The sequence below is a fragment of the Fusarium flagelliforme genome, assembly GCF_020744385.1.
Source record: "Fusarium flagelliforme strain FIESC 12 MPI-CAGE-AA-0113 chromosome Unknown B0J16scaffold_2, whole genome shotgun sequence".
Classification (NCBI taxonomy): domain Eukaryota; kingdom Fungi; phylum Ascomycota; class Sordariomycetes; order Hypocreales; family Nectriaceae; genus Fusarium; species Fusarium flagelliforme.
In genome coordinates, this window is record NW_025763504.1 from 1,700,884 (window position 1) to 1,726,321 (window position 25,438).

Genomic DNA, 25,438 nt, shown 5'->3' on the forward strand with positions numbered 1-25,438 from the left:
CTATCAGCCTTCCGTTTCTAGAACTCTTTGGATGTTTGCTTCCTCCAAATCATCTCCCGATTAAAAAAGATCGCCAACTTTAAAAATAGATATCAAGCACATTCAGATCGCTTATCAAAAACATGAGCGACTCAAGACGAAGCAGACGACCAGACAGTCGTCAAATGTGGGACGAGTCTGATAGACGCGACAGGCGCGGAGGTCGTGATAGGGACAACGACCGTGATCGCAGAGGTTACAGGTCACGATCGCGCGAACGCCGTGGCTATAGAGACCGATCTAGGTCTCCGGACAGACGAAACAGGGATAGAGATGGGGACAGGAATCGCCCAAGGGATCGAGGTCCGCGACACCATGATGAAAGAGACAAGAGGGATAGACGAAGAGATGATAGAGACGATGGGCCGCCGAGACCAAAGCGGGATGATCATCGCGATGATGACAGGGACAGACGAGGTATGCGCTTCCAATTGCTTCAAAGATTTAAGACTAACAGTGTGTCCAGGCAAGTCTCGTCGCTCTGCCTCACCGCGATCACGCAGCCCCTCCTCTAACGAAACAACACTTCCTACACGCACTCGCCCTGAAGCGAAGCGCCCAGCACCTCACATGTCCTTTAACGTCGGCTCTCGTGCCAGTCGCTCACCACCACCACAGCCCTCACGCCCCGAACGTGAAGAGGAACCCGCCCGCTCGGAGGATGGTCAGGCCTCTGAGCCAGAAGACGAACCAATGGAAGCAGAGGACGACGACTTTGCTGCTATGCAAGCCATGATGGGTTTTGGCGGATTCGGAACGACGAAGAACAAGAAGGTTTCGGGAAACAATGCAGGCGGCGTGCGGAAAGAGAAGAAGACGGAGTACCGTCAGTACATGAACCGAAACGGCGGTTTCAACAGACCTCTGAGTCCGTCTCGATAAAGGAACTTGTTGCGGAGGTTGCTATCGATTGCTTTATGATATCCGGGGGGGACTACGTCTCTAGTGTCACGTTTCATACATAGTTAGTTCGGACGGGCGTTTAGGCGAAACATTAACACGAAATTTCAATAGCCAACAAACACTCTCAACACGCCAACTATAACTAATAGTAAATCCTTGGTGATGAGTATGTCGAAACATTAATGAAGCTGAATCAATGGTCAGGCATGCAGATACTATGATCCGCTCAACGGGTGCCATAATAGTAGTTGTGCCCACTTTGCATAACATGTCAAACAATAATCATGGCTTGTTCAAATACTCTCTTCCAGTATATACTGGTGTAAACATTACGTATAGCGCGTTCACTACATACAAACGCGGTATCTTCCATCTCCCTCCCAAACCATTCCCAACACCATTGGTATGCATCGAATGACAAACACCGTACATCCATCTCATCCTCATGCCTTTTCTCCTTGCTCTTCTTCTGCTGCACCATCGGCTACAGGATCTGCCTTTGGCGTCGGTACATCATCTTCTATAGGGGCTTCCTCTTCCTTTGGCTCCTCTTTGACTGCCTCTTCTTCTCCAGCCTTGGATGCTGGTCTGGAGTCGTCCTTATTCTCTTCTGCATTCTCCTCTGATTGGTTTGTTGCCGTTCTATCCCTTCGTCTCCTTCTTAGCCTTCTTTCTTCCTCCGCTGTCTGCCGTCTGGCTTTACGAAGAGTTTCTCTCCTCTCTAGATCATCGTCATCGGCACCGTCACCACCACGCATACCTTGCAACAGAGCAGCTGCCCGATCTGCGACATCGTCTCCACCAGAGCGAGGCGATGAGAGGCCGGGGCTGAGCACACTTGTTTCGTCTTCGCTTGGTGCTTCCGTGGTTTTGAGAGTCACCTCTGCTTCTGGAATCTCGTCGAGATCCGGAATCTTTTGTCCAGAAGCAACACGAACCTGGTGACGGTCCTTGAGTCGCGCTCGCCTTCTTCGGTCTCTCTGATCCCGAGCCTGGGGCGCAGCTGCACGTAGCTTCTCCAGTAGAGAATCCATGGCGCCAGTATTGGAAGGTGATGTTGGCCCAGCCTCGGCACTGTTGCTGGTGAGCTTGAGCTGTGCCGTGTGCTTTCGCTTCATTGATGCCTCGTTGCGCCTCCTTGTCTCCTCGACTTGTACGTTCTTCTCGCGAGACTTCTTCCACTCGCCCACGAAGAGCGCTAGCTTGGCAAAGAAATCGCGGCGGGCACCATCATCGGCGGGATCTTCACCATAGAATACCATGATATCTTTGTATGTCCTCATCATCTCCTCGAGGTACAACTCCATCTGTTCAGATTTTCTTCTGGCATCCTTCATAATGCGCTGGACGACTTGGCTGACTCTGTCCTGAGGATGGAACTTCTTGGGGTCGCTCAAGTTACCCGAATCTAGCGACATCTGAATGTTTCGAATATTGTCGATGTATTTCTTTGCATCCGCCTGCAGTTGCTCGATATTGATTTTTTGCACAGTCATGACGCCGTTGATATCGTCCGCAAAGCTCTCCCATTCGGGATATTGGTTTCGAACAATACGCTCCACGAGATCGGCCAATGTCGACTGATTCTTATCGTCCTTTACCATACCCAATCGTGCCAAGGAACTAAGCTTGAAACCACGTGCTTGTTTGTTCGCATCGTTCATGTAGTTACCGATATCCAAAATAAGACCAAGAACATTCATCAATGAGACGGAATCACGTAGCGACTCAGACACTGTGACAACTTGCCTGATCTTCTCGTTGATCTCCTCGTACTCTTGCTCGAAGCTTCTAGTGAGGGCAAGCGCTCTCATTCGGCTCTTCCAGTAATGGTGTAACTCAAAAGCCGTGTAGAGGTAAAGCTGATCTTGACGGGTGAGCTCAGAGGGGTCCAGTTCACGGTTCTGGGACTTGACATCGGGGCCAGTCCAGTCCTTGCTATATGGGACCATCTGCTTGACTGTGTTGTCAGGAATGTTGCACAAATCATCCTTTTGTAAGAAATCCATCACAACAATGTTGTCCAAGATATCCGAGTCACATTGAATGATCATCTGAACGATCTTCTCAACAGAGTGCTGTGAAAACTTGGCAAAAGCGATTTCTATATTTTGTTAGCACAGAGACTCCATGACTAATCGCGACCAACTTACCATAAGCTTTACGGAGATCAGAAGAAATGATTTGCTTCTTGTCATCCTTCTTAGATGAGGTTCCCATACCAAGTTTCTTGATCTCCTTTGCCATGAACAGCTTCTCAACCTCGTCGAGAATACCCTTCTTGCTGAGCTCCTGATACTTCTCCTCTCGAGCTTCAGCAGAAGGAGTATGTGCCGCCCAATGACTGGTCTCAGGGGCGTCTACCTTCTCCCAATGCAAAGCCTTGAGCTTCTTCTTGGGACGGACAACGGGCAAGCCAATGCCCGGAGCAGCCGCAAAAGCGGGCTGTCGCGATAAGTAGTGCCCAGACATAGCACCAGGCATAGGAGGAGGTGGAGGAGGGGGCATACCTCCAGCACCAGGTAGAGGAGGCGGAGGCGGTGGTGGTGGAGGTCCACCAGCAAGCATGCCTGGCAGGGGAGGAGGCGGCGGAGGTGGTGGAGGCCCTCCAGGAATCTGTCCAGGCATCGGGGGAGGCGGAGGAGGAGGTGGCGGAGGCGGGGCACCAGGAATCTGACCGGGCATAGGTGGTGGTGGAGGCGGCGGAGGTGGAGGTGGAGGCGGAGGAGCACCGGCAGCAGTAACTTCGATCTTCGGGGTTTCGCCATCACCAGGAGGAGTAATGGGCGACGAAGTCTCCATGCTTGGGTGTGAAGGACCGGTTGTGTCATCCTCGGAGTCGCTGCCATCATATCTCTTAACCTTGGAGCCAATCTCACCGAGCAGACCAGCTTGCTGCTTGGGGTCAATGGTTGGTCGCTTCATTTCAACGATTCTGGGTTTCTCGTAGATAACTCCATCCTCGCCTTCAGTCTCGTCGTCTTCCTCGATAATCTCGCCATCAGAGCGTCTCTTAAGGGGCTTGCGGGGGATCTTAGTATTGCGATGGATACTGCCCAGCACACTATTAGTGAAATCTCGAGGAGGCGTTCCGCCACCGGGGGGTGTTCCAGGTCTGTCGTCCATCTCTTCACGAAGAGCTCGAAGGCGATCTGAAGGTCCGACGGCATCTCCCCATACACGTCCCTCGAGCTTGTATTGCGTCTTTTGTCTCTCGATCTGCATCTGCAACCGCTCCATGAGGCGGTCACGATCGAGAATACCTTGCATACGAGCAGGGTCTTCGGGAGCGGCAGTCTTGCTATTGGCATTCGCAGTCTTGGCGGCCTTGGAAGCGGCAACGTCCTGGGCGTCTCGAAGCATGAGGTACAACTCTCTTGTCTCTAGCTCATACCGTTGAGCTTCTTTGGCTCTCATGGTTTGCATGCTATCCAACTCGGCCTTAAGTCCATCTGCCTGTCTCCTTTGAGCATCGATAAATCGAGCTTGCTCCTCTAATTGCCTCTGCAACTTGGCAACCAACCCATCGGCACCAAGCTCTAGCTGGGCCTTCATCTCGTCACGCTCCGCCATGGCGGCTTCAGCGATCTGTCGCGATTCGAGCGCTTCATCCTGAGCTTGCCTGGCTTCCGAGTCTGTGTGTAGCTTATCTAGCAGACTTTGAACCGTGAAGTTGAGACTCTGCTTAAGATCCATGTTCGGCAACCGTCTATCCATAGCAACGTAGCTCAGCATGGAATCGACCAGCTGGAACATACGTAACCGCTCTTCGCCATCGGTGGCACGAATGAGCATGAGATGCTGCAGAGCTGAAATGAAATAGTCGTTTGTCTTGGTGCCATGGAGACGCTGCTGGATGGCATCTGCGATTTGTACGGGATCAGTCAAATCCTTGACGTCGCCCTCCACGTCGTCCTTGATGCTACTGTTCTCCCGATCCAGCATGTCCTCATAGTCGATCGCCTCATTTGTCCGGAATCGCTCGATCTGCTTGTCCAGGAGTTCATATTGGAACTCCTCCATCTTCGTCAAGATCCGTTTTATGCCACATGCTGTAAACTGAGCTCGAATGTGTATCCTCAACTCCAAGTCTCTCTCCGGTGAATCGATGATCATGTTGACAAGCATGAGAGTCGCGACGGCATATTCCATAAGCAAGTTCTCCATTCCAATACCACCGGTCCTCAACTCTTCGCTGGCACCGACCAAACTTCCCATCTTGCCTCTACCGTCGATGGTGACCTCCACCAGACGCATCCAAGCGTCGAACCGGCCATTCTCTCCATGTGCCGTTTTGACCTCATCGAGAGCCTGAATAACCTTTAAGTGACCCTCGGAGTTCTCACCCCATGTACACAAGAAAGTAATGATTTCGCTGACAAGCTTTCGCGTAGTGAGTCGAGGAGAAATGAGGGAGCTAGCAAGGGCCACCATGACCTTTTGATGTATTAAGGCATCGTCGGCACCGAATTTGTTGTTCATCAGTGCCTTCACACATTTAATGATATCGTATTCGCGGTCGAGGTTCTTGTCGGTGCGACCGGAATCCTGGGCAGGTCCCTGTGCTGTCTTGCGGTTGATCTTAAGCAGCAAGGTCATCAAAGCAACCTGTCCCTGACACTCGACAAATCTCTTTACCCAACCGATCTGCTGAGTTCTCAAGTTGACTTCCAAGCTTCCCATGCCCTTCGTGTCGAGTCGGTCTTCCATAACTCGTCGAACATACCATTCTGGTGTGCCTTCCTCATCGGAATAAGTCGTGATGTCGGGGGTCGCGGTATACTGAGTCGGTCGTGCTGTCTGTCGGCGCTTTTGCTCGCCCTGCCACTCGGTGAGTCGGTCTTGATAAAGCAACGTCCACTTCTTTTGGGCCGGGTAGGCCATCATCTGCCTCCTTGCCTGCTCAGGGAGGTTGTGCCATCCTCGCTTCTGCATCAGTTGAAGGAACATCTGCTCGACCACATTATCGTCGTCAGGCTTTGGGAAATAGAAGCCACCCTGGGGATCGCTTTGGCCTGGGGGTGGCCCTGAGGGAAACTTGGTGAATCGGTGGGAATCACGATTCGAGTGCTGCGAAGCAGCGTAGGAGCTTTGAGAAGATGCACTGGGCATTGCTGTATTTGGTGAGCGAGATTTCATGGTACGAAGGTAGTTTGAGTTACCTGATTGTATGCTCAGGTTATCCGCTGAGCCTCGAGCGGTAGAAGACATGAACGAATCGTATCGAGGGTTAGGTGGGTTATTTGAATGTGACGAACTGCCCCTGGCGGGGCCCCATTGCTGATACTGGGTCTGGCGTCCAGTCGAAGCCATGGTGACATTCGCATTAGCATAACCATATCCCGCGGGCTGACGTCCTGGAGAACGGGCCCCAGACTGGCTTGACCCGTCCCAGCTTGGGTATTGGTGAAAATCCAGGCCGTTTTGATTAAGGTGGTGCGGGAGAGGTTCTCGGCGCACTGGCACCTGTTCGCCTTTGGGCAGGTATTCGATGGGTACCGGGGATCGTGACCCGCCTCCAACAGCATCGTATGGGATTGAAGTTATGACACCTGCCATCTGGTTGATACCGCCATCGGAAGATTCTGGACGGCCGTCGAACGAGACAGCAGACGACTCTCTCTTGTGGCGCGAAGAGCGAAAGCTGGATGCGTCGTCTGCGGGGTATCTCGACTCTTCAGCCAAGCGCTTGTCTTTGTGCTTACTTCGCGAGAAGAGAGACCGGCCGCCAGAGGACTGTCTGGTCTTGTCAGACATGGCGACTGCAATGTCGTGGCCGCGACAATTGTCGAAGCGGAGTTTTTAAATTGCGAATCGTATTTCGAAAGTAGTGTCGGTGTCGTACTGGGGTGTAAGGGTAAAAGAAAAAGGAGGTATCGGAATCGTATAGTCTTTCACCAACGGCTACCAGTTGGAACACGTGAAGTTGGCGATGTGCTGGCCCAGGGCCGCTCGCTTCATTTGGGGCACGGTCGGTATCGACGTTGAATGAAACGCTGTGAAGATATTCGGGGTGCGGAGGATCTCCAAATCGAAGCGGCGTGGGCGTTGTGGGCGGGCTTGAAACCTGGATCGCCGCGAGTTGCTTTTGACAGGAAGGAAAATGTACTGTAGTAGATACTAGATACTGCACTGCACAGACTGTAAGGAACTGGAAGGGGGGCAAAGATAATGCAATGCAAGAAAAGACAAAGAAGAAAGGCCTAAGCTTGACCGGATGATGCCGCTGCTTGAACGAGTGGTGCCAGAATGAAACGAATCGAACTGCAAACCGAATTAACTCAAGGTGGTGTGCATAAAGGAGCGTAAATAGCGTAGCGTGCGTGGTAGCAGTACAGTGAGGTAAGTTAGAACCTGAGTATCTGTACCATCAGCGAACACCAGACAAGAAGTCAAGTCAGTTGGGTGTCCAAAAGATGGGGATGATCTGGTTGGATCCTTTTCCCTATCACCAGGGCCCAGGGATCTTCTAGGTTGCTCAAGCCAAGCCGAGGGTCGCAAGCAGGACGAAAGCGGATTGGCTCGAGTGTTTATGGGGATGATGGGCCCAATATTGCTTAGCCGCCGCTTAGAGGTAGTCTAGGGGGGCAGTTCAGTGCTTCGAGCGCCAAGGGGGTGGATGTCTAGTGAATCGAGAATTATAATCCTGAAATAAAGTGCCTCCACTGCCAAAAGCACTCAGAATGAGAATTAATTAATTATATAAACCCAGGTAATTCCCGTGTTAGAATTGAGATTCTTTATTGATGTTTTAAAAAAAAGCATTTCTAAACAAAAAAGACTTTCCGTTCATCAACATTGGGCATGATCGATAAATGGAGCTCACCTACTCCGGGTTTTATGATTTACATCTCTAAAAAAGCGCTGAGACTGAGCACTGGCCCGACCTCGAGTGGGATGGACACTTTGTAGGAGTGACCCGTCTCCTAAGCGGGGAGCTTTTTGATAGCATCAAGGGACCTATCAGGGGAAGTGGGCTTTGTAGATTGAGGACGCGTAGACATTGTCAACCTATATTGTCGTTGCTACCTAGAGAAAGAACTGCAGCAATCAAGACACGGAAGAGTAATCGAAACTGATTGTCACAATATGATCGACCCGATAACGTACCTACAAAGATCTTTGAGTTAGGTAGTTACCTTCCAACAATCGATCCTAGTTACTCCAAGACTTGCGCAGTAAACCCTCGTACCAACATGGGGCACGTCCCGTATTAATATATTCTTTCGAATGTTAACCAAGTTGATGGTGCTTAAAAATAGTTCATGCAACTACTGCCCAGGCTTTGTATGTTACACCTTAAAAGTCATGAGTTGATTTTTGTTGTTACACCCCTACCTAAGGACGGTATGAAAGCGATGTGATCTTAACTTTCTTCGTAAGCTCGCATGGAATTTCTCAACGATCGGTATCCCTTGAACCGCGTGCAGCTCTTGTCCTTTGTCTCAGGTTCCATCCGTATCCGTCCACTATTTCGAGACAAGACAAAGATCTCTCTTCTCCATCTCCATCCTTGATTCTTAAGCGAGGTCGGTTGTCTCAGGGCCTCCATTCGCCCCATGCCTTGCGCTTTTGACAGCTGAACTGTCATCTGTTACAAAATCTGCATGGAGAAAGAAAGGACACGATTAAACTTGAACGTCCAAAGATCTCATGAGTGTGAGTTCATAAGCCCTTGCTTTGAAGTCTAACAAAGAGAAATCATAGAGATCAATCTAGCTTGTAACAAGTTCAACCCAATTCTGAGAGATGGTACATGGGTTAATTGTTAAAAGCAATCACTCAACTTATATTCTCTACTTTGACCTTTTCATGTGACGTGTCCAGCTTGAGAAAAAGCTACAGGTAATTAAGAGGTAGCCCATCGAGCCCGTGTTATACGACCCGCTCAACTGAAAATGGCGTGCTTGGAGATTGCTAACCATGGACATATCATCTTCTTTGGTTAGTTGAGTAGCTATTTAAGTACATATGTCCACAAGCATCTAATTGAGTGCCTGAGGAGCTTAGGAGCCATGATCCGATTGACACGGGTCCAGTTGATACCATGCATTTTTGCCTTCCATATGGATGTGTTCAAAACCAGAAACTTGTAGACAGAAACCACCCATTCAGGCGGGTAACAGAAGAATTGTCCTCTCAGGCTTAAGCTACCATAATAAAGTAGCCTAAGTGCTAGTCTAAGCTATCATAAAGGGAACAAATCGTTTCATCTCTTATGCCTTTGGGGGTTAATTCTTCTGATATCCTGAGGCCATTTAAAAAAGATTCAATGTCGTTGATATTGGCACTTTTACCCCCTTGCAAGTCTAAATCCTTTTGTTGGTCGACCCCTTTTAGCGGGATCTTCGGCGTCGTCACCTCCTGGATCCCAGCTGCACCGCTCCAGGTCCCGCTGGGCCCTTGTACTTGTGGCTTCAGCCACGTTTCCAGGGCAGCCTCTAGGTACCATTCTTGCTAGGGTGATCGCAACGTCGGATCTCAAACCTCCCGTCACCTCGTGGCATCCGCCGCGCCCTCGAAACTTGTATTCCACGCTGAAACAGACTCCAGCATCGTCCTCTCTAACTCTTGAGAGGAAGAACATGGGCGCAACAATGTCAGTTATCAAGGTATGCACTCATCATGACAACTTGACCAATATTCTTGGCATTCATGGCACAGCAAAGCGCATCACGATGGTAACTAACATATCGTCGCAATCAGACTCTCGTTGTTCCCGCCGTCATTTCGTTGCTCCTCTTTATCCTCCTTACATATGTTCTCATTCCTCTATGGCGTCGATATGCTCGCTATAGCCAATATCTTCCTCTCGATACCTTATCGTCCCAGACGTCTTCTTTGCGCGAGCGCATAACAGCCCGGATAGCCGCATGGCGCTCCAACCGCGATGTCGCGTTCGCTTCTGATGATGACTTCGACGATGGGTTGGACGACGATGACGGGGAGGAACTTGGAAATGTCGACGAGGCCACCTGGCGTCAAATGGAGGCAGATACCCGTGCGGCCCGACCGGATAATACAAGGCGACTAAGCAGAGAGTAAGCATCCATAGCATATGCCCGTTCACTGTGTCAACACCAATTCTAACTTGAATATAGTCTTGAAGAAGGATTCAGAGACGACAGCGATGATGAACCAGACCGTTTAGCAAGAAACAACTTCAGATCATAATAGCATAGCTTCTACCAATAGTTAATCTGCAATCAAGAAAACATACGTCCATGCTGGAATGCGGCCACCAATCACGCCACACATCAGGGTATCAGAAGAATAAGCCGTCAAGAGCATAAGGGACGAAATAACTTAGTTACCTTGTGCAAGCTTAGACTTGCACTTAGGCTACTTTATTTTGGCGCCCTAAGCGACGACAATTCTTCGGACACTCACTTGTCACGGCCAATTCAGGTGATATCAAAAACTGTCAATTCATTCAATCGCTCGTTTACTTGCAAGCACTTCCGCCTCTTCTTGACCGGATCATAACCAGTGATCTGAATACTAAAAACCATGTCGCTCTAACCATGCCACTATAAAATTCTCCATCCTGCTGATATTCCCATGCGATACACGCCAGTCACCAATGACGAAACTGTGAAGTGGTTCAATCAACCCCTGAAGCGAGTTTGGAGGCACTACACTTGATCAGATTTCTTAGCAACAGCCTCCCGAAGATCGGATCTTGGTCGCCTTCTCCTTTCCCACTCCCAAACATGACAACTTGCACCAGGTTTGAAGGTCTTCATCTGGACCAATCTTTTTCCCTTGAAGGTGCGAGATTGTTGAGCAAGTGCTTAAGACATGATGTCCCGAAGTGATAGCCATAAGGTACACTCGGACTTCAGACTTCAACCCTAGCTCTGGGTGTCAGATGCTGCTATGACGTGCATTCTAGATTGCTTGTGGTGTGATCGCTGGCATCCTTGGTTGAAGCCTCTTCCGGCTGGTTGCTGGTGTCCTTGGTTGAAGGTTCTCCTGAATCGGCACTGCTCTGGGCTGCGTTATCGATGTTTTCAATCCATGCATTGACCAAATCAGCCGCACGCTCTTCCTTGGTCTTCTTCGAAGGTAGTGCAATAGACAGCTTCCGAGTCTTTGCTCCTGCGGAAGACTCTGGTACTATTGTTTCGGTTCTTTTTGTAGGTGGTATGATCGGTATGTCATGACCTCCAAGTGTATTGAACTCAACATCGTTGTCGGCTTTCTTTTTTCGCAGTCCTAGGCAATCGAAAAGCTGGATTGAACAGCAACGACGTTCCTTGGAGACCATTGTATCTTGATACTGCTCATAGCGGCTGAAAAGTAATAGCGATGGATATGAAGATGTAAAGTGAGACAGCTTGTGTGTGTTGGAGTGAGTGGATGGGTGATGTGGGAGAGATGGGGCATCTGGGCTGTTTTGATTACCTCTTCAATCGACGTAAGGCTGAGACTGTGATCGAAAAAGAAGGAGGCATTACTCAAATCCTCGTTTGGCAAGTGAGAAAGGGGTTGGGGAAGGAATTACGGATGTTGACAAGAGCTTGCAACAGCCTGCACTCTCTAATACAAAAAGAGATCTCTATTTCAAAAAGAGACCTGGCAAGGAGATGAAGAAACCTAGCAAGAAGAGACCTAGGGCTAGGCGTAGGCCAGCTTTGTCTTGCCTCGGACGATAGCTTGCTATCAGCATCAGGGTCTTTTACTGTCTCATTAGTATGAGATGGTTGTAAGCGATCAGCAGCAGGCCCCTGATCCAGCCATACCAGGTTTCGAGGAACGTCGTCTTCAGTAAAGTCAAGACCGAGTTGAGTAGTTCGTCTGTCATTGCACCAGCGATAATATATCACTAAGGACGGCAAAATGTGAGGTTGACAAAAAAGGGTAGTGGAATACTAAACAAAACCTAATAGATAACGGATACTGGCAGGAGAGTTGTATCAGAGTGCAGGCTGTTGTAAGCTCTTCTCAACACCTGTACGGGTAGGTAACAGAAGAAATGTCCACTACGGCTTAGATTGCTAAAATAAAGTAACCTTAAATTCAGTCTAGGTTTGTACAAGATGATCAGATTATTTCGTCTCTTATGCTCTTACTCGCAGGAGAGTTGTATCAGGTCTCTTCTTCTTATAGTGGGTTATAGGGGGATACTACTGAAGTGCATCAGATCCATGGAAGGCACCTCTTTGCCCCGTTCATGAATGACACTCTTTGTAGGCGGCTTTGCCTACCTAAACTACTTGCCGTTATTACTTAGTCCTATGGATGGTTCTTGTTCCTTATAACATAAGTAGTCTAATAGGTACCTTCCACTTCCCTATAAAGTTGTCATGGCAAGTAGTGGAGACTCCGACTTACACATTCCATGGCACGCATCTAGACTAAGATGCTGCTAAATTAGCATGTATGCAATGGAGTTTGATATATGCAGAAGTAATAGTTCTCAGGTCGTTCAACTCTATTGTATATATATATGGTTGATATTTAAGTTGGAAATAATCGCCTACTCAAAGGTAGTTGTCATTTTCACCTCTTCCAGTGAGCCCCAACTGAATATTTCCTGCCCCACAAATCCGCAACTGCCAACCTCGACATCATCACTACTTAGGCAGGCAACCGTCTGCCTTCCCCATTCACTGTTTTAGACTATCGCAACTTCCCATCATAATGCGCTTTCGAACAGAGCTCAAGAACATTCGCACATTTGCCAGTGAGTTGTCTTTCCTTGAATTGCTTGTCTTTGCGTCATTCTTTATTGTTTCTCAACTTACTTACCGTGAATTTCTAGAGCTTACAGCTGCACTTGGCTCTCTTGAGAAGATCGCTTGGTTGCGCCTTAGCGATGATACGGCACGATTCACCGTCATCCCAGATATGGGATCTCAAGTATGGGCGTATGTATTATTTCCTTCTTCATGATTTAGTCACTGACAAGTGTCCAGCTCACTTAGCATGGACTTCATCTTTGATGGCTATCATATTCAATCCGCAGAGGCAGGCAATACCATTAACCTAGAGCTTCCTCTCCAACCTCTCCAACGCGCTCTCAAATCAGCACTCAATAGCATGTCTGCTTCCCTACGTCTCACAAAGAAAGATGGATTGCCAGTTCTTTCCATGACAATCACGACAACTACGTCAGCTTCCAACCCGTCTGGAGCCACGAAACCTTCAGGCACAGCCGCTGGCGATGACCCTTTTGATGACGACGAGATGTTTCAGCACGAACACCTAGAGACTAATTTGAGGCGAGAACATGAAAAGATCATCACGCAGGATATACCTGTGCGAGTCCTCCACCCGGAGACGGTTGAGACGATCATGCAGCCCCGAGTACGCGAACCAGATGTTCACATCCAATTACCGCCACTCCTTCAGCTCAAGGCCATTTCAGATCGCTTCACCAAACTTGCCATGGCCTCCAACTCAGGCGCAAATAACGCCAAAGCGCCTAAGCTTGAACTTAGTGCTAACATGCACGGCGGTCTACGACTGCGAATCGCTACTGAAACCACTGATATATGTAGCGTCTGGTCCAACCTCGAGAACCCAGAGTTAGATCCAGCACAGCTGGATTGTCCCGTTGAAGAGCATCCGAGCACAAAGTTTCGAGAAGACGGCCCTGAACGTTGGGCTACAGTCCGCGTGGATGGCAAGGACTGGAGCCGTGTCTTAAGTGTTGGTCGTCTAGAAGGCCGGGTAATTGCTTGTTTTGCGGATGATCATGCTTTGATCCTCTACGTCTATGTACCTCAATACGACGATGCCACAGCCGACGACTCAGTCGTCACAGTGAGTCCATCTGTTGCTCTCTCAACTGACCAGAACCATGCTAATAAGTATCAGTATTACGTACAGTCTTATAGCGTTTAAGACAACACCGGATGGAATCTTGATCACGATTTTTTGGCGTTCAACTTGGTAGAAGCAGTTCATTGTGGAGTTAGGGAAGTTATGATAGACGGTTATGGAGTGCAATATACATGGTGCATTGGGCAAGCAATTCATGCAAACCATTCTTCATCATATTATCGTTCTGCATTGAACTCCATCTGAGTCATGATCGTATCTTGCCAGTAGTATAACTTCTTCTATGCTTCTTCTCATCCAAAACATTACAGCTTAACCTCCGCCCCGACAGTTTGTACAGTCGCTGATTATAGCCCCAGGCCAGCGCTTCTTCAATTCCACTTCTCGCAAAATCACAAAAAAGGACAATACTCTATTATTAATACATTTCGATCCGTTCCTAGCACGAATCCTCATAAGAACGCCCGGAGTTGGTTTGGCAATTCAAATCCAAACGAAGAGAAATTTCATATTCGTCTTATTTGGCCATAACGTCAACATAGCGACCTCCCTTTCGAGCCTTCTTTTTATCGCTGGCTTTGCGGGGTGCCGCGCTGAGTAAGTCATCAATGCTGCTAGCATTGCTCATGCTCGTGGTCGGTCTACTAGGCGGCGCACTAGCATTGCTGGTGTTGGAAACCGATCGAGTCATAACAGGTGGTGCCAGACCCAGGCTTTCCGTAGACGCTTGCTTCATCAGTTCAGGTGTGCCAGCGCGCACCTTTGGGGGCATGAGCGGCGGTGGTGCACTGTTGCTCGTGATCAAAGGTGGAGGTGGAGTGCCTGTAGGAGGTGGAGGAGTTCCAGACACAGACCGAGGACCAGCCCTGGGCGGAGGAGGTGTGGCAGTCTTGGCTGGTGTGTTTTCAGCGCCCGGCTTCTTGTTGACCCATCGCTTGAGGTCAGGATCGTAGACAAAGCTGCTGGCCTCACCCAGTTTGGCACGGATGGGCTTGCCAGGTGAAGATTCGCCAGATGAAGATGGTTCGAGAGCAGCCTTCTTGCTACCTCCGAACCAACCACCGAAGCCCCATCCCTTCTTGGACGACTGCTGGGCAGCTGCACGCTTGGCTGCTGGTTGTTAGTGATATATCATACAGGTTTGAAAGTAATGAACTTACCATCCTCTTCCGCGGCCTTGCGGAACATTTCATCGTTCTCCCGGTCCTTGTCCGCCTTTGTTTTCTCAGAGGGTTTCATGGAGGGAAAGTCATCGTCGTCGTCGTCCATGATACCCTTCTTCTTGGGTTTAGGCGCTTCATCGTCGTTATCCGCAGTAGACTGAGGCTCGTAAGACGGTGGCTCGTATCCGTAAGGCTGGAAAGAAGGAGGTTCGTATCCACCGCTGTGGGCCTCCCCGTTGTTCTCCTCGCTTTCCTGTTCAGGAGGGTTTGAAGACATTTGAGGGGGCTCGTAGCCGTAGCTGAGGGGCTGGAAGCCTTGAGCCGAAGAGCCGGCAGGGTTTTCATCACCACCCATCGGTGTGGAGGTTGGCATTCCGTATGGTTGGTATCCAGCAGGGGAGTAGCCTTGTGTGATTTGAGCAGGGGGAGCCAGACCAACGGAGCCACCGACGCCAGCGTTATTTGACTCAGGCTGAGGAATCGATGGTGTGTAACTGTCACCTTGACTTGCTGAAGCTGCACCCGGATAACCGGGCTCATAAGGGTTATTCCCGAAATCCGCAGGGGCTTGTTCCATCGAGCTTCGACCAGGAGTATACTGAGATGTAGGAGAATAGGGGTTCAGGTTGGCAGCAGGTGTCATGGTGGCCGGTGCGTATTTGGATGCTACAGCATTTGCTGGTGGCTGAGCAGGTGTCATTCCGAAACTAGGCGATTGCTGGCCGTAGATGTCGAAGTTCGACACCGATGGTGATCGACTGAATTCTCCCGAAGGGCGAGTAAACGGTCCTGCCTCTCCAGCACCTCCGGCATTGTCCTCGTTATCATCTCCAGCAACAAACTTGTTGAATCGATTCCACATGCTATCCGAGACCTTGTTCATGCTTGGCTTCGAGATCCATGAACCGCCCTCCTCCTTTGGTGCTGACTTCAGCCTTGACATAAAGTCTTCAACCGCAGCCTCAAGAACATGGTGATGATAAGGCGATCGCTTAGTCTGTGAGGATATAGCGGTCAAAATAGCATCACAATATTGCATAGCCTTGTCCCTGTGGCCATATTCGGCGAGAGTCATGGCATGCTCGAGCTTGTAAGCAGCCAAGTGAGGTGTTCCTGCCGCTGCGAGAGCCCCGCCGGCAAGTGACAAGCCATATTCGTAAACTTCACTGAGCTGAAGGGCCTCGGTCTCTTTGGCGAACTGATCAGACTGTTGTTTATGATCAGCCCCAATGAGCACAAAGTTTGCATTGGGATCATCCAATCCACCAAAGATGGAAGAATGGCGACCAAAGATGAAGCAGATGTGGGCGGCTTCAGCTCTCCCATAGCTGGACAGCAGATTTCCAAGAGCATTTAAGCCTTGGATATCGTCAGTACTTCGGTTGCTCAGCACGAGCGAAAGAGTCTCGCGCCACTTGTCTAATCCATCAAGCGTATCTTTGGTAGGTCCTGGGCCTGCATCAGTAGACATGAGCTGAAGACCAGCCCGGGCGTGCACAGGAACAAGTTCATCAACGCAATCCTCGAAATTGCCAGAGAGAATCTTGTAAAGGGCAGCCATAGACTCGTTGGCATGGCCAGGGTAGTTGACTTCTTTGCGAACAAACTCTTGAGCCACACGTTTGTAAAGGTCTCCCTCGACAGTATGCGAGATCAGCATGGCATGTCCCCAAAGTCGCTTGTCAACCAGTGCCCAAACAGCCTTGTCTCGATCACCTCTCAAAAGATGGTGCCGAACCTGATCCATAGTGGACACGTCGACGCCGTCAGCTTGCATTGAGGTAACAGAGGCAATTCCTGCGGCAAAGTTTCCAGCAGCAGGGAAGACCGCATCATCGCCAGTGGTTGATGGATTCTCCCCCGGAGAAAGGACATCTCGAACGGCTGCCTCCACAGCAGGGTTACCCTCCAGGGCACCGTCGTTCTCAACGAAGATACGCATGATTTTCCACAGCAGCAAACGTTCTACGGCTCTCTTTGCTTCAAGGGAAAGCTGCGAATGGAAGGAAACATCCGGCAAGTCCTTTTCCAACAACTCGATTCCGGCATTGAGCCACGAAATTGTCTCCTTCTTCTTCGACTTACCCCTCAGAGGACCAGGGAATTTAGCCACATGCTCGTGAAGGGGTTCGATGTCCTTGACACTCTGAACCTTGACTTCTCCTGGCGTGCGCACAATCATGGGAACAGCCTGGTTCATCCCATATCGGGGTACACTCTTAGGGAACGAGGTAACAATAGTGCCTCCAACACCCCATGAGATGATAGGAACACCTTTCCATCGCTGGAGTTCGTCGTGTTCCCGGCCATCTGTGGGAGCAATCATGTTCATAGTAATAGACTGGCCACGAGTGCGAACCGTTGAGACTCCAGCGGCCGGAGCTGCGGGAGCAGCTGGTGCATAGGGTGAGGGCGCTGGCTTTGCAGCCAATGGAGAAGGATGCGAGTGGGAGTGGGCAGACGAAGGTCGACGCGTTGAGTCTGAGGATCCTTGAGCCTGCCTGTGACCGAAAGCGGCACTTGGCGATTGGGTTTGAGCTCGTGGAGGAGGCACAAAGCCAGGGTGAGCTGTTGGCGCAGCATGAGGTGCATAAGGACCCGATGGTTTAGGCGGCGACAAGGTCAACTGCCCAGCATAGCTTGGGGGTGGTGGCGATGTTGGGTTGTACCTCGACTCCTGGGGAGGGGGGGATAGGGTAGCGCTGACAGACCTTGTCTGAGTCTGCTGGTCATCTTCTTCGTCCACCTCACGGGTTGGAGGAAGAGACGAAACGCGGCTCAACCTGGGCTCAAAGTGAGCCGTCTCAGAATGGGTCAATGGGCTTGATGTTCTTGGCTGATGTGGCAGCATTGGTACAGGACCAGACGTTGCCACGGCTCCATACGACCCATGAGTTTTAGTAGCTGGGGGTGCGGGTGAATAGCGGCTCGCTACAGGAGCTGGCGGCGCAGTATGACTTGTGCCAGGGGCGGGAGAGTATCGAGAAGCACTGGTCGAGGTTGGGGGTGGCATGTGGTTGGCAGAGGTAGTCAGAGCAGCATATGGACTGACCCGTTCAGGCGCAACAAGACCAGCTCCTGGGACAGACGCCTGAGTTGAAGGCTCGCTATAAGGCTCGCTGGGAGGAGGAGCCATAATGGGAACTGATGGTGGAGCCATCTGGTTCGGGTGCGAAGGCGCCAGTGGCGAAGGAACATGAGATGTGCGAGCCATTGGGGGCGGGTTTCTAGCAGGAGAGGCAGCCCTTTGGCTTGTTCGCGAGCTTGGTCGGGGCCTGGAAGTCATGGGCAGCTCCTCGAAGAAGTTCTCTTTGTGCTGAGCACCAGAAGTTGTAGGGTTAGGGGGCCCTGCTTGTTGAGCAGGTAGCCCATGACTAGAAGAGGGAGGCGTGAGCTTGGTGGGAGGAGCCGGCATACCAACGCTCGCGCTTCTAGGCGGCGCCTGGACTGGGGCATGAGGGTGGCTAGGCTGTGAAAGCTGTTGCATGCTTGCCCTCTTGCGAGGTTTCACCACATTTGTGACAAGGTCAGTAGGCAGATCGTATGGCGAGTGATATCCTCCTTTTGACTTGTCGGCGAAGCTTTGTGCCTTTGACATATCTGGCCGCGCTGAAGGAGGCTGGCCATATTGAGGAGCCGAACCGAAAGGAGCTATGCCGGGCGCTGGAGAGTTGTACATGGGGGTTGGAGGGACAGCTACTCCAGGCACATGGCTGACAGGAGCATAAGGCGATGGTGCTTGTTGGGTCACTGGTGCTTGTGGCATGTAAGGGTTAGGGGCCGAAGGCTGGTGTGATGCAGGTAAAGATGCAGGAGCTGGCGCGGGCGCTGAATCCGCAGCCGGCTCCTCGTCTTCTAGGAAACCCTCATCATCACTCCCAAAGAAGGCTGCAGGATCAACTTGCTTGTCTCCTCCAGCGTTATCGTCAAGAAGAAAGTCATCGTCGTCCTCGTCATCAGCGAATGCTTGCTCCCACTTTGAAGCGAGGTCTTCCTGTTTTGCAGGGGCTGGTTCAGACGCAGCAGGGGTTGGTTCAACCTGTGCTGCTTTTTCGTCTTCACTCTCGTCCTCACTATCATCCGAGTCTGAGTCGTCCTCCTCTTCCTCTTCCTCTTCGGGAGTACCCTCAAGCGTCGACTTCTTTGGAACAGAGCCTGCATTCATCGAATCCAGGACTTGCATCGTCGATTTTCGTTCCAAGCCAGGGACAGGTCGCTCCTCACCTGCGGGTTCAGAGCCCTGGACCTGGCTGAAAAAGTCTGCACTATCTTCGCCCTCTTCCTCGTCAAAAGGGTCAGCTGCGGGATTGTTTTCTTGGACAGCCGTCGCCTCGTTGGTTTCTTCAGCAGATTGTGGGATCAATGGAATGCCCTCTTCATATCTCTCATCAGAATCTTGGCCTTCCGGGCTCTTTAAATCTCCTCCTATAGATATAGACGATGAATGACCTCTCCTTTTTGGTGCCTCTAATCCTTCTGATGCTTCCTCATGTTGATATAGCTCCTCTTCTGCTTCTGCTTCCTTCTCTGTTTCTTCCAAGACGTCCATCGCCTGGTTGGCGGGGAGAGGTTGTTGATCTTCCGCATCGGTAGTCGAATGGGCAGGTGGAACTGGAGGGAAAGAGTTTGTTCGATCGCTGGGAGGCATAAACTTGAAAGGATCGGTATCAGTGCGGCTCAAAGTCCACTCGCCCTCGTCATCGTCGCCAAAGCTGATTTCGTGGGACACTGTACGAGCAAACGACCTGGAGCTCGAGTGCTGAGATACCGGTCCCTTGGGTTGTGAAACGGCTTCGGTGTCTTCTGGCGCAGGGTCAACTTGCTCAGGGTCAACTTGCTCAGTGTCTACTTGCTCGGTATCCACTGGCTCAGTCTTTACTGGTTCAGTGTCTGTTGGTTGAGTGCTTGCTTGTTCGGGTTCTGCTTGCTCGGGGGTGGCCTCGCTGTGTGTCTCCTCTTGCTGTGCCTGCTTGTGGACTGCATCATCGGAAGCTAACCAGTCATTGCCGTCTTCGTCTTCGTCTTCATCCTCCTGCGAAAGCCAGGCATTGGCAGCACCAATTTTCTCTGTCGAGTCCTGGTCAAGTTGCGACGGGGCTTCCTGAGTGTCTTCTTGAGTTGTGGGTTGGCTAGGTTGCGCGAGCGTGTCTGTTGTTGATGACGTCGCAGGCACGGGAACCTCGGTGGAGCTGTTGCTATCATCGGAATCGTTTGACATCGTGGCCAGATCTTTCGGTTTTGGCGATTCGGAAGCCATCGCGAAGCCGATCGAGGCGTTGGCTTGTGATGAGAAAGAAGTCAAGTTTCAATGCCAGTAGCGACTACTTTGTGCGATCGTGTCAGCGGAACAGTTTCAGCACAAAGGGGCTACTACCAAGCTAATCTGCGTGGAGCTTGGACAGCTTCGCGACTTTCAGGGGGTAGAGGGGCTCAGCTTGTAAGTAGCAGGGGAAAGAATTAATCGCGTACTTAGTATACAAAGAATGAAAAGAGAATCGAATGGTGTTGATTGCGATTAAAAGGCGATGTTCGCCATGTTCATCTCAGGAACGGAAGAGGCGTTGTTGTAGTTGGAAGGGAAACGTTCTGGAAGTACAGTACAGATCGCAAGTTCAAGTTGGCATGTCCAGAAATATGGAGACCCAAATGGGCAACTGACACTGACAGTCCCGGCACGGAGTTGAAGGAATTGGATACCGAATCATGACTAGATCGAGAGGCGGAGCAAAAGAGCTGTTCCGGTGGCTGCAACGGGCATGAACCGTCTAAAGCTTTGTCCAACCTTTAATTATAGTGACAGAATATTAATTAGCAGTATTGACCTTGCATTCACATTAAGGATGTCATATCTTGAATCTTTTGTCTGGTAAACTATTATTTCAACTAAACATACCCTGCACTGAACGGTACCAGACCTGAGCCAACCCGCTATCTCCCCCTAGAAGTTAATCACTACGTGGTGATCCGCAGATTATCCGTCCCCTGTCTCAATAAGCTCTCCCCCCATCAACGACTGGAATCTAGACCCCAACTATTCGCCATCTCCGAGCTTTGATTAGCATCTGCTGACCGCAGGAGATCATTTCTGCCTCAATAACCGTGTCATGCTTTGGACGCGGCCAAGAAACGGCTCTTACGTACATTCTTGGCCGAATAAAGATTCGGCGGACGGACCAACAGAATTCATGGCATTGTCAAATTCCATACTTTAAATCCAATGGACCTAACCTGGAGCATTTCGTGTTCTAGTCAAATAATTTCATGTTCAAGGGTATTACTATGGTATCTATGCTATCATTAAAAATATTACTACTTTTGCTCTGTCTTGATTCTTATACCAAAACCATGAACTAACTATCCAGAGCTTGTGCTTCACACATCTTGCGGTACAGCCCACCTTGAGCGAGTAGCTCCTGATGAGTTCCCGCCTCCGTGATCTTGCCACCAAGGAACACGCAGATCTTGTCAGCATCCTTGATTGTGCTCAAACGATGGGCAACAGCAATTGTGATACGATCCCCTTCCTTTGCCGCTTCTGCAAGGGCATTTTGCACGATCTTCTCACTCTCAGTGTCAAGAGCGCTGGTGGCTTCATCGAGCAAAAGAACCTTGGGGTTGCGAATAAGTGCTCGCGCGATGGCGATTCGCTGTCTTTGACCACCAGATAATTGAGCACCGTTTGAGCCAGCCTGTGTATCGAGACCTTCAGGCAAAGAAGAGACGAAGTCCCAGGCGTTCGCAGCGCGAAGAGCTGCTTCAATTCGCTCATTGGGAACCGACGTGACCGGATCATTCTTCTCAGTCTCGGGGTCATCGATACCAAGAGCGATGTTCTCTCGTATTGTGCCCTGAAACAGAGTCGGTTCCTGCTGGACAAGACCGATAATGCGACGGTAGAGCCGGGGGTTGAGGCTGGGAAGAGTAGAGTTGTCGATGCTGATGGTGCCGCTGGATGGGTCATAAAATCGTTCGAGCATGGCAACCATGGTCGATTTTCCACAACCTGAAGCGCCCACCAAGGCCACAAACTGGCCTGGCTTGACGTCGAGATCAATGCCACGGAGAACAGGAGCATGAGGTCGGAGAGGGTACGAGAAGCGAACGTTGTCCAGAACAATTGGACCTCCGGACTTAGGACCATTGTCGCGATTCTCAGGGGTTTCTTGGACATTAGGCTGAAGTGAGTTAAGCCAGAAGATGTAATTGGCAGCGTTGACGCCCTTGGTGATGCTGGTTGAGAACTGGAAAAGCTGAGCAGAAGCCTGACCTGAGTAGAAGACACCGAGGAAGGCAACGAAGAAGTTGTACATAGAGATGTCGCCATATGACAAAAGACGGCAGCCGTACCAGAAGCCAAGAGCTTGGAACCAATACTCGATTGATTGAGTCAAGGCGAAGAAGATCATGATTCGGAAAAGATCGTTCTTTGAACCGGCGACAGCTTCGTTCAGCTCATTGACGTACTTGTCCAGAACAGACTCTTCAATAGCCAAGGAGGAAACAGTTCGGATGGCGGTGATGGCCTCAGAGGCAACGGAAGCGCTGGTAGAATATCTCTTAGAGGTGTCTCGGTCCAGCTTGGCATCAAGGCGAATCTTGAAGTAACCTGAGCTGACTAGAGGAGGAAGGCCGGCACAAACAACCACCAGACCCAGCTTCCAGCTGTGGATGATAGCTAGAAGACCACAGGCAAGCAAGTTGAGAATGGCAATAAGAATAAGCGCAACGTTGAAGCCCATCAGCTCCAAGATAGACTGAGGATTGGAGTCGACGCGACTAGCCAGGGCACCAGTGCTATTTTCCTCGCGATCGAAAAACTGGAGATCCTGTCGAAGCATGTCCTGCAAACTCTGCTTGCGAAGCTTGTGGCTAAGGAATTGAGCGATGGTGTTGGTGGCATAACCGAGGACAAAGTATGATACAAGGAGACCGGCCGCAAGGACAATGAACATGCTCGCGTAGAAGTCTCCGCGGTCTCTCATTTCGTCACCGGTAAGTGTGAATACGTCCACAACGTGAGCAAGTAGAATTGCCTGTCCGGGGAATGCCGCAACAGCTCCCAAGCACCCCGCAAGAACAAAGAAGTACGACCATGCGACCTCAGGGCTCTCTCGAATGAGTCGGTAGATGACATGTAAGATACCCAGTTGCTTGTGATTGTCATAGTTGCCATGCTCCTTTCCGGCCTCAAGGCGTTCCTGGACATGGGTTTCGTATTGAGTGACAGTCTTGGTCATGGCAAAGTCCTCTTTTTCCGTTTCAGGGACAGCTTCATCTTCCTCGGCTGAAGTATGGGTTGAGTCGTTGTCCACAGCGAGATTCTGAATCTTGACAAGTTTTGCATAATCACCGTCTTGGGCGATCAAAGATTCATGTGAGCCTTGTTCGATGATAGCGCCCTTGGACATGACAACGATGTTGTCGGCCTTACGAATAGTGGCAAGCTTGTGGGCGATGACGATAGTTGTACGACCCTCAGATGCTTTGTCGAGAGCCCGCTGGACGACACTCTCTGCGTGAGGATCAAGAGCACTTGTTGCTTCATCGAGAAGAAGAACCTTGGGTTGCGATACGACACTGCGGGCGATTGCGACACGCTGCTTCTGGCCACCAGAGAGAAGACCACCTCGTTGTCCGATCTGGGTGTTATAACCCTCAGGGAGTTCCATAACGAAATCATGAGCAAAAGCCATCTTGGCAGCGTCTTGGATTCGCTCCATTTGTTCCTCAGCAGGTGCATTCTCCCACTCAGTACCGACCAAACCGTGCTTGATGTTATCAAATACCGATCCCTCGAATAGAACGGGTTCTTGTTGGACGAGGCGAACGTTGCGACGCAGCCAGTTCAAGTTCAGTTGGTCAATGGGGCGACCATCGAGTTTGATAGTTCCTGACTTGGGATTGTACCAGCGCTCAAGGAGACCGACAATAGTACTCTTTCCAGATCCAGACTGGCCAACCAGAGCGGTGACCTTACCAGCAGGAACATTGAGGGAAAAATTCTCGAGCACAGTGATGCCCGGTCTGGTCGGGTAAGCAAAAGAGACGTTCTCCAACTCGACGTGTCCAATAGTCTCGGAAGGAGTCTCGCCATCCTTGGAAAGAGGATCAATGGCTGATGCACGGTCGATAAGAGTAAATAGTTGAGCTGCTCCAGACATGGCACGGCTAAAGTCGATAGTATAAGGAGTGAGCTGGGTCAGTTGAACAGCGGCGATAACAACAGAAAGAAGAACTGTGAAAATAACGCCAGAGCTTTGGATCTCGCCACTTGCAAGCATACGGATACCTTGCCAGAAAGCGAGACCAAAGCCAAGATAGATGATGGTATAATCGGCAGAGAACAAGAGACCAAAAAGGATCGAGATCTTCTTTCCAACAGTATGGGCCTCCTCAAGGTGCTTGTCGAACTTGTCAACAAGTCTAGCTCGCATCTCAAAGGCGTGAATAGTTCGGACACTGGCCAGGATACCCTCTGCGAGTGAGTTGGCTTGGCCATGAATCTCCAGGATTTTCATCTCGTGAACAGCTTCCATAGTGGCAACAACAGTCATGACAATAATCATTGCCGGGGCAATACACAGGCAGATGAGAGTAAGCTTCCACTGCACGATAAAGGCAACGATGAAGGCAGTAAGGAAAGCAGCAATGCCCTGGAAGAAGAGACCAAGCTTCTCGGCGATACCAGTCTGGATTAAACGACCGTTGGAAGTAGCTTGAGTGGCAATGGAGCCGCCAGTGCCAAAGTCATAGTAGGCGACTTCCTGTCGAAGAGCAGCACGGAGGTACTCCTTTCGGATGTTGCGTACAATGCGGTAGGAAGAATAGGTAAGGAAGACGTTCCAGATGTATGAGAGAACAAATCGTCCAATACCGAGGTAAACAAAGTATAGTCTTGGTGGTAAGTTAGCGGGCGAGCATAGAAACATCGAGTAAGTGGAACTCACGCCAGATCTGCAACATCTTTTCGAAACTTGCTGGGCTCGGATTCTCCCGAAGTGTAGTCGGTGATGATAGTGATGAACTCTCCAAAGATGAGGTTCTGGAGAGCAATACCAGCACCCGAACCTATGGCAGCAACAAGGGCGATAGCTTGCATAAGATATTCTGCAGGCCCAGCATATGTGAGAATGCGCTTCAGTGGTGTTAGTAGATCTTCGACATTAAATTCTGGTTTCAATTACCTTGTAGTCACTCCATGAACCCTCAATTTCTCCTTCTTGACCTGGTGTGGAAGCGTCGCCACCTTCAGCGTTGACGACGACATCTTCAGGAGCTGAAGTAGCATCGGCACTACCAGCAACCTTTTCGTTGCCCTTCTCATTGATACTTGAACCCATGGTGGCTTTCAAACGACCTCAAAACGAAGTGCAAGGCCTTACCTGGTGTCAGGGAACAAAGAGAATGACAGGTCTAAGAAACAAGACGAAAGCCATTTTTACGAGCAAGGGGATGGGCGTCTTTTTGAACAAGACCCAAAGAACTTTTTGAGAACAAGAACCGGGGGGTGGAGTGAAAGTACCGTACATGGTTAGCAGAACAGA

At 50.3% G+C, this 25,438-nt stretch overlaps 5 protein-coding genes across 5 annotated transcripts; 3 read left to right on the plus strand and 2 right to left on the minus strand.

Annotated features, from left to right (window-relative positions):
* The first annotated feature begins 36 nt into the window (after positions 1-36).
* Positions 37-1,225, plus strand: B0J16DRAFT_411026 (uncharacterized protein). Its single transcript, XM_046133200.1, has 2 exons — positions 37-456; positions 506-1,225. The coding sequence occupies exons 1-2, from the start codon at positions 123-125 to the stop codon at positions 919-921; spliced, it is 750 nt and encodes a 249-aa protein (XP_045986199.1). The 5' UTR covers positions 37-122; the 3' UTR covers positions 922-1,225.
* On the minus strand, positions 955-6,705 carry B0J16DRAFT_394352 (cytokinesis protein). The gene is made up of 3 exons (XM_046132125.1): positions 6,105-6,705; positions 3,096-6,056; positions 955-3,046 (listed from the first exon to the last, which is right to left on the minus strand). The coding sequence occupies exons 1-3, from the start codon at positions 6,697-6,699 to the stop codon at positions 1,386-1,388; spliced, it is 5,217 nt and encodes a 1,738-aa protein (XP_045986200.1). The 5' UTR covers positions 6,700-6,705; the 3' UTR covers positions 955-1,385.
* A 2,834-nt stretch (positions 6,706-9,539) lies between these two features.
* Positions 9,540-10,116, plus strand: B0J16DRAFT_380183 (uncharacterized protein; the record flags this gene model as incomplete). Its single annotated transcript, XM_046131051.1, has 3 exons — positions 9,540-9,554; positions 9,649-9,983; positions 10,044-10,116. The coding sequence occupies 3 exons, from the start codon at positions 9,540-9,542 to the stop codon at positions 10,114-10,116; spliced, it is 423 nt and encodes a 140-aa protein (XP_045986201.1).
* A 2,403-nt stretch (positions 10,117-12,519) lies between these two features.
* Positions 12,520-13,947, plus strand: B0J16DRAFT_332772 (checkpoint protein Hus1/Mec3). The gene is made up of 4 exons (XM_046126746.1): positions 12,520-12,631; positions 12,710-12,815; positions 12,864-13,713; positions 13,768-13,947. Exons 1-4 carry the CDS (start codon positions 12,589-12,591, stop codon positions 13,792-13,794), a joined length of 1,026 nt encoding a protein of 341 aa, XP_045986202.1. The 5' UTR covers positions 12,520-12,588; the 3' UTR covers positions 13,795-13,947.
* A 7,189-nt stretch (positions 13,948-21,136) lies between these two features.
* On the minus strand, positions 21,137-25,309 carry B0J16DRAFT_411032 (P-loop containing nucleoside triphosphate hydrolase protein). Its single transcript, XM_046133201.1, has 3 exons — positions 25,079-25,309; positions 24,842-25,029; positions 21,137-24,788 (listed from the first exon to the last, which is right to left on the minus strand). The coding sequence occupies exons 1-3, from the start codon at positions 25,232-25,234 to the stop codon at positions 21,245-21,247; spliced, it is 3,888 nt and encodes a 1,295-aa protein (XP_045986203.1). The 5' UTR covers positions 25,235-25,309; the 3' UTR covers positions 21,137-21,244.
* Positions 25,310-25,438: the final 129 nt, after the last annotated feature.

Excerpts from the sequence above, each read along its gene's own strand:
- B0J16DRAFT_411032 (XM_046133201.1), bottom strand. The coding sequence starts at position 25,234 with ATGGGTTCAAGTATCAATGAGAAGGGCAACGAAAAGGTTGCTGGTAGT. Across the intron at positions 25,030-25,078 it reads GTTCATGGAGTGACTACAAG|CGCATTCTCACATATGCTGG; the intron begins GTAATTGAAACC and ends ACACCACTGAAG. Across the intron at positions 24,789-24,841 it reads AAAGATGTTGCAGATCTGGC|ACTATACTTTGTTTACCTCG; the intron begins GTGAGTTCCACT and ends CTTACCACCAAG.
- B0J16DRAFT_332772 (XM_046126746.1), top strand. The coding sequence starts at position 12,589 with ATGCGCTTTCGAACAGAGCTCAAGAACATTCGCACATTTGCCA. Across the intron at positions 12,632-12,709 it reads GAACATTCGCACATTTGCCA|AGCTTACAGCTGCACTTGGC; the intron begins GTGAGTTGTCTT and ends GTGAATTTCTAG. Across the intron at positions 13,714-13,767 it reads CCGACGACTCAGTCGTCACA|TATTACGTACAGTCTTATAG; the intron begins GTGAGTCCATCT and ends AATAAGTATCAG.
- B0J16DRAFT_394352 (XM_046132125.1), bottom strand. The coding sequence starts at position 6,699 with ATGTCTGACAAGACCAGACAGTCCTCTGGCGGCCGGTCTCTCTTCTCG. Across the intron at positions 6,057-6,104 it reads TAACCTGAGCATACAATCAG|CAATGCCCAGTGCATCTTCT; the intron begins GTAACTCAAACT and ends CACCAAATACAG. Across the intron at positions 3,047-3,095 it reads TGATCTCCGTAAAGCTTATG|AAATCGCTTTTGCCAAGTTT; the intron begins GTAAGTTGGTCG and ends AACAAAATATAG.
- B0J16DRAFT_411026 (XM_046133200.1), top strand. The coding sequence starts at position 123 with ATGAGCGACTCAAGACGAAGCAGACGACCAGACAGTCGTCAAATGTGG. Across the intron at positions 457-505 it reads TGATGACAGGGACAGACGAG|GCAAGTCTCGTCGCTCTGCC; the intron begins GTATGCGCTTCC and ends CAGTGTGTCCAG.